Genomic DNA, 7,464 nt, shown 5'->3' on the forward strand with positions numbered 1-7,464 from the left:
TTAATTGCATTTTAATATTTTTATACCAATCTATACATTAAAGATCTGTCAAGATTGTGTTGCAAATACCATCATCAGTACAGTACCGACCGATGGCATTCAAATGTCTTAAATGATGCGTTATGTCCGTTATTGAGGATTAAAGTCTGCCAAGCAAACGTCCAAGTTTTTGACAAATATGGTTACAATTCCAAAAGTTGCCTAAATCCCATCCGTATATCACTTCCCCAGTCTCTCCTCAGTTTAAACGTGATTTCATCAAAAGTGGCGCAAAATTTCTATGGGTCTTTGAATTGCTTTTACTCTTAACAAGAAGCCTTCTGCAATATTTGCTAGTTAACAGACTTTAATTTTGGCCAATGGTTATAGGACTTCTCCTTTGTTGAGTTTCTAGTAGCATTGATTTCATTACATAATAAATCACTATGATGGAATTGATCGTTTCCAATAAGAAATACAAATAAAATACTGATAAAATTTTAATACAATTTATTTATTTTACAAATATTACAAGATTCGAAATCGGGGCACGGTTGTCTGAAATAAAACAAAATGACAATGGTTAGGTGAATATTATAGTATAAGAGGAACTTGTCTGTCAAAGAATAGTTTCATCCAGTACAAAGGGCGCGATCCACTATAGTAAGTATATTTCTCTATTCCTATCACTATCCTCTATTACACCTCAGCCCTTAAACATTTTTGTTTGGTTTTGAGTTCAATATGATTTTTAAATTAATACGCACCAGTTCAAAGTCATTTTGACATCCTTGTGGTTTACTGCGATGTCCTGACTTTTATCCTGCTTATATGATTCTATTTGAAGTGATATATCACCCCACACGCAAAGAAACTGCACTATACGTACCTTATTTTCCAATCATACCGCCCATCATACCGTATCCACCCATTCCACCGAGCATACCGAGTCCACCATAACCCATCATCATTGGGTTGTACATACCACCCATCATACCCATACCTCCCATGCCCATCATACCAAGTCCTCCCATACCTCCCATCATACCAAGTCCTCCCATACCCATCATGTAAGGGTTCATCATACCACCCATCATACCCATACCACCCATCATACCCATACCGCCCATCATCATTGGGTTAAAAGCCAGAGTTGTGGCGGCGAAGGCGAAACATAAAGCAATGGTAAAAAGGTTGTTCATCTTGATTTCTGAAAAGAAAAAACAGACAAACAAATAACAAAAAACCATTCAGTACCCACATGGGAATCAGAATTAAAGACTTGATTTAAAGTGTTCTGATGTTGATAAAACATAATCTACAAATTAAACTTTCATCTATTCATACAACTAGAATACTTTTGCGGCTCAGTATTCATTGTAAAAAATATCTACTTACTAGTATTGGATGGTTGTGATGTTGATAGTTTAAAGTATAGAAGATTTGTGATAATCTTACCTTCAATACTGGTTGTATTTATACATTACTTCATATATCTTATTACAACATCCAATTTAATTGAATAATCTGATTAAAACCATCACTCATTTTTCTCTTCACAATTATATATTATTCAATTTACTAATTATAATTATACTTTATTCAAATCTCTTTTTAAGTAATTTCACCCTCGGCTGTTCAGGAACAAGGATGTACACACATCTGATGGCACAGGTCGACCAATGGCCATGGGCAGGATATCAATTAATAAACGAGCACCAAAACGTAGAACGGTGTTGCTTTTATATACTGAAATCTGTTCGCTTGTCAAGTAACTTTTTTGGGTTAGCGAAAAGAACAAGTTGTTGTCATGTGTCAGCAATACACGTTTTGTGATCAATTTCAGAACAAATTAGTCTATGAAGCAAAACCATATTTGTCGAAATTTGAGCCTTTAAATCCATGTGTGTCCGAAATTATCCGCGTTTGGATTTTTAAAATAGTCTGTGATATATAGAATTCTATAGAAATAGTGAATATAATTCCTAGTTTAAAGTATTTTTAAAGGAATTATGCGATTTTCGTACATTTCTAGTACTTCTGAAGACTATTTACATCTATTCAACTCTAAAATCAACCTCATAAAATGGCGCCTTTAACTTAAGTAATATTGTTTTTTCGAAGAATGTAAAGAATAAATTACAATAAGCCGTTTTCTTTTTTATCATATTACATAGTAAAAGAATGGCCTGTGCCACCCAACCCAGAAAAATTTGTGGCCCCGGCTCGCCCCCTCCCCCTCACCTAATATTTCATAGAAACGCCACTAGTCTGATGGTACGTGTTTTATTTACTAATATGATACAGAAATAATTGGGCAATGGAATTGAAGACTGTTTTACTTTAATGGGTAATGATGCGATATATATTATACATAAAAGATTGCAGTTAATCGTCTGTTTATAGGCAACCTACTTTTTTCTCTGCGAAGTGTTTGGAAAGTATTTTATAATGATCATAATGAGAAAATGGTCATTATTGTGAAAGGGTATGTTAATTGTGACACTGGTTAGACATATAGTATTTATCAATTAAATTTGAGCTCCTAAACACGTATAGTCTAAGCAAGTAGAATTTCTCAAAGCAAAACTCGAAGAATGTTAATATATTATTGTCGATATCTCGCTACTGTTCAACGAATTTCTTAAAGGTGCCTTTACACCATAGTGATTATAGTATCGAATAATGAAAGTGACCATGAGTTTCGAACGCAACGCAAAACTCAAAACTCACTTGCATGAGAGATGTGTTCGAAAGTTATGATTGCTATTCTTATTCGCAACCATACACAACTGGTGATTGCTATGGTGTGAGGACCACTTCTTTACTTTGCTCATACGCACACAGTCCTACATGTATAATGACAAGTTAACCTCTATTATTCAAAACAAGCTTTTAATGCATTTGATAATCTCGAGTCACGATCGGCGATTGATTTAATGCAGAATAATGAGTTCACCAATCGTATCATAGTCACAGAAAAAGGAATTATTTTTAGCTTAGCTATAATCAGTAATAGTGTGCACAGCTCACCATCGAAATTTGAGCCTTTCAAATCCATGTGTGTCCAGAATTATCCGCATTGAAAGTTAAAATGACGACTTGTCATTTATATATATATATATATATATATATATATACAGATATAGAAAAAGAGATTACATGTACCAGTTTGAGTTTAAAGGAATTTTACGATTTTCGTACATTTCTAGTTCTTCTGTAGACTATTTTCATAATATTCAAGACCCAAATCAACTCCCGAAAATTGCGAACCATGGCCTCTAACTCTACTGACGAGGATTTGTTTACAATCAAATATGAGACAAATAGCTGACCTTGAAATTTAGACAGAATTAAGCAAAAGTAATTATATTATTTAATATTAATCATCAATATTGGCTCTGCAGCGTGTATTCCAACAATTTCGTGTCTTTTTTTATCCTGACTATTGCTTTGTAAATAATGATTATCAAAAAAATGTGTACTGTTGTCATTGGTTTTGATTATGAAGAGCTAACAATTATTTAAGTATTATTTTCTCCTGAATCATGACAATAAAGAATGTAATTAAGTAAAAGCGAATGATTGTTCAATCTGTAATTGGAAATTAAAGTTGGATTTGACAAAATTATTTATTTTGACATTCAAATAATTTTTTTAATTTTATTGTTGATTATAGGTTGATGCAATGACACACTTTAATGTGATGCTCGGTGCTCCAGATATTCTTAAGGTAAAATTGACCCACAAGGTAGTGTAAAACTTTCAAATTCCTTTAATAAAGGAATACTTTCGAGAATATGTAGACAAACGTCAAAAAATGAGATTTCAAACTTCTCTATGTATTTCAGCATTTTACGCAACTTTTCTACCATATAACTTGTATATTTAGTTAACAAATTGTCATTAGTCTTGAATCTGTTTTTACACCACAGGGAGAATCTATCTTTACTCTATATACAGACCCTCCTATAAAATAATACTTCTAAAGCAATTCAGTATAATAATTTCACATAATTTGATATTGATTAGAGTCTAATGAACAATATATTTATCAACAAATCATAATTTGGACATAATTTCAGTAGTATCGTTGAATAGAAGGTGCCATTTCGATTACCATCAGCAAGTTTTCGGGACCCAAAGTGTAATTATTCTTGTTTATTTATGGCCTGGGAAAAACGGGATTTATTTCTAGACATTTTGCGAGATGTCAGCCTATCTGTCGAGGAGTATTCTGATGAGGAAGAAACAGAAAAATCGGAGAAATCATATATGATTCACTTAAAACCCTCTGATTGTGCTGATTATTGCATCCTGGACGACGAGGGTGATGAAAACAAAAGTGCAAGTGAAACTTTTTCGTGTAGCATCAGCAGCAAATCTTCGCAGGTAGATGACCAGGGGAAGGCCAACGGTGATAAGGTCGCAGTTAATTCTGGTGTAATTAAGATAGTTGATAAAGTTAAGAGTAATGTCGATGACGGAACAGAAAGTGACAGCTGTAGAACAATTAATTCAGAAAATTCTGAAAATTGTGATGGTGTGTCAGGACAAAAACGAACACCCAAAACTAAACTTAGAGAGTGTTTATTTTGTAAACAGACCGGCTATATTCTTGAAAACGGTTTGACTAAACTGGGGTTTGTCGATCACTTAGATTCAAGTGAATTGTTCGTAATTTTTTCTGCTGTAAAAGAACCTTGGATAATGTCAAGGGTACGTGTGAGAAGCGGTGGACATTTGGATGAGCTGCCTGATGCAGTAAGTCGCTTCAACCATCTAACAACGTTGACTGTTCGTCACAATCAACTGGAAGATCTACCCATGTCTTTGAAGACTTTGGTACACTTGAAAGATCTAGATGTAGCGCACAACAATTTTAACGAAGTCCCACCTGTGATCTTCCTCAGTAAATCACTTATAAATGTGAATCTGAAGAATAATAAAATCCGCTTTCTCAGTTCTGCTATTCTGGATCTGCGTCATCTTAAGTCTTTTGATGTATCTTTAAATCCCATGATTTCACCACCACGACATATTTGTGATAAAGGTATTGAAGCCATTGTGGAACAAATACAATCATTTTCTAAAAAGCGTTTGGAGACATACATATTACGGAAACCATGATTTTGGTACACCACGTGTAACATAAGAACCGGACAGATGGTTACAGATTAGTGCATATCTCTTCGGACTGGTACAATAACATGTTCTAGACAAACCACCATACTATATTTTTAGGTACTTAAAGGTACAGCTTCGCCATCCGCTTGGCCAACAGTACCTTGGGTTTTTTATAGCTAAGCGAATCGATAATACTTTCAACTGCTCATCGTCGAAATTTGAGCCTTCAAATCAATGTGTCCAGAATTATCCGGATATTTGAAGGAATTTTAGTGCATTACTAGTATACTCCCGAAGGCTATTTACATATACAAATATACAAATCAAACCCCGGAAATGGCGAACTATGGACGTTAACCACAATAAATGTTACTGAATTTGCTACAAAAGGATGTTTTCATATATTTCTTAAATTTATTTTTAGTGTCTTCAGTTGTATGAATATTGTAGGAAATTGTGAAAATTGATATTCATATACCAAATGAATGTTTAAATTGTGTATTGTTATATCTTAGAATATGGCATACAGTAGCTGTCCGTTCACAGATTTGTCCTTGGGGGAGAGAGGTCTAAATCGATTCTACCTTATATGCGTTTTAGACTACCTAAATAGACGCATGTATAAACTTTTCTGGATCTCATTCGGGTGGGTAGATTAAACTTTAGTCTCCTAAAACCTTTGGAACAACCTAAAATATGCATGCTTGTAGATTGGTTATTTTATTTGCAGACCGCTTGACTGTTCACATTTGCCTGTGCTCACGGTACAAGATTACTTCAATTTCCTCAAAAGAGAGTGTAGATTGGCTACCATTGCTCCTCTTATTAATGCAACGGTTAGGGGAAGATGTAACTTCCACCTTGTTTATACCAAAGGCATATGAGTGATGCAAACAAGAGTACATTACTGAAACTGATGTATTTGTAGTCTGAAGTAAGCTGTGGAATTTGTTTATGTCCCTTTAACTATCTTTGAAGTAGCCCTTATACAATCATAGAAATATATACAGTTCTATGATAGAATGTACATTTCAAGTTACTCTTAAATGTTTATAAGGTGGAAATTTGCAACTTTTCGTCTTAATTGACGGACATCAAGTCAGATGAATACCTGAAAACAGGGGTTTTCAAACTTTTTCCGTATAATAAGGACCATTGTTCAATTGCATTAGTCCACCCCCCTTACTCCTTAGAGTTCATACTATTTCGTACTTTTCTCTTGTGTTTTCCCTGCAATAATGTTCATGTCGGAGAATAAGCGTGACCGAAATGCGCCTTAGTGTCAAATAACCACCAGCTTGAAACCCCTGCCTTAAAAAATAAATATTTTACGAAAGGTTAAAAATAAAATAACTAGTTATCTCCCTTCAACCGTGAATTCCGGCACTGAGCTATACAGACATAGGATATCTATGGAATTCCGGTCGTTACCATGCACTTATACCAATGTACCATAACTGAGTTAACAACATTGTGAAGTGCTGTACCAACATCAACTTTTTCATGAACACTTTTGTCGAACCAAAGACATTGAAAAGTAAAAAGGTGCAAAAAAATTGGCATAATAGGCATTTGTAGCTAAATAATGACTCTATCAATTTACATTACCTATTCACATAAGGAGAGAGAGACTATTTTTGTCTTAATTGTTACGTTTTTTGTATTTACGGCAGAAATAATTCTAAACTTTGATAATAATTGGATATAGAAAATCGACGTTAAAAAAATTACTTTGTATATTGTAGACAGCTCTATTGAAGGAACTTGTTATGATATGAAACAAACATTTGTTTAAAAGATTATTTGAGAAAAGTACATAATATTTTATACTTAGACTTCTGTATTTTGAAACCTAAGTTCCACTCAAATGGCCTTTGTATACAACTAGACTTTTTTTTGTCTAAAAATGTCCTTTTTGTTTGCTCAAGCACATGCAAGAATTACGTGGTTGTACCGTAACCATGTTTGAAATGTTTTAAGACGAAAACTGCAAGAGATTTGTGAGGCTTTCATTGTGTCAATGGACTTTAAATATCCCAACTGCCACATGTTGTAAGACAATAGTTTTAGTGTTTTAACAGTTGACCAGTTTTTTAAAAACAAACTCTTACAGAAACCGGAATGAACGAAATTTAGAATGAAAAAAACATATGATGAGATCTACCAGTTTTAAAAGGAAACAAACGTTGGTCTTCTCAAAATAAACAAATACCAGTTCGGACTTCCCATACTTCTTGAGTCGAGGAAAATCTTTATCTTTTTACGTCGGATTAGTTAACAGCAACATCTTGTGTGATGTCACATTTCGATAGCTAGTCGTACATGTTCAGGGATTAAAGTTTGTCCAATTTGGCTACC

The 7,464-nt window shown here is 33.9% G+C and overlaps 2 protein-coding genes across 2 annotated transcripts; one reads left to right on the forward strand and one right to left on the reverse strand.

Annotated features, from left to right (window-relative positions):
• Window positions 1-467: 467 nt before the first annotated feature.
• On the reverse strand, window positions 468-3,040 carry LOTGIDRAFT_238215 (hypothetical protein; the record flags this gene model as incomplete). The annotated part of the gene is made up of 3 exons (XM_009049428.1): window positions 468-537; window positions 869-1,189; window positions 3,013-3,040. 2 exons carry the CDS (start codon window positions 3,038-3,040, stop codon window positions 870-872), a joined length of 348 nt encoding a protein of 115 aa, XP_009047676.1. The 3' UTR covers window positions 468-537; window position 869.
• Window positions 3,041-4,722: 1,682 nt separating this feature from the next.
• LOTGIDRAFT_58193 (hypothetical protein) lies at window positions 4,723-4,995 on the forward strand (the record flags this gene model as incomplete). The annotated part of the gene is made up of 1 exon (XM_009049429.1): window positions 4,723-4,995. A coding segment is annotated over one exon (273 nt), but the record flags the coding sequence as incomplete, so codon positions are not given.
• Window positions 4,996-7,464: the final 2,469 nt, after the last annotated feature.

This window comes from Lottia gigantea (genome assembly GCF_000327385.1).
Source record: "Lottia gigantea unplaced genomic scaffold LOTGIsca_136, whole genome shotgun sequence".
In the NCBI taxonomy this organism is placed as follows: Eukaryota; Metazoa; Mollusca; class Gastropoda; family Lottiidae; genus Lottia; species Lottia gigantea.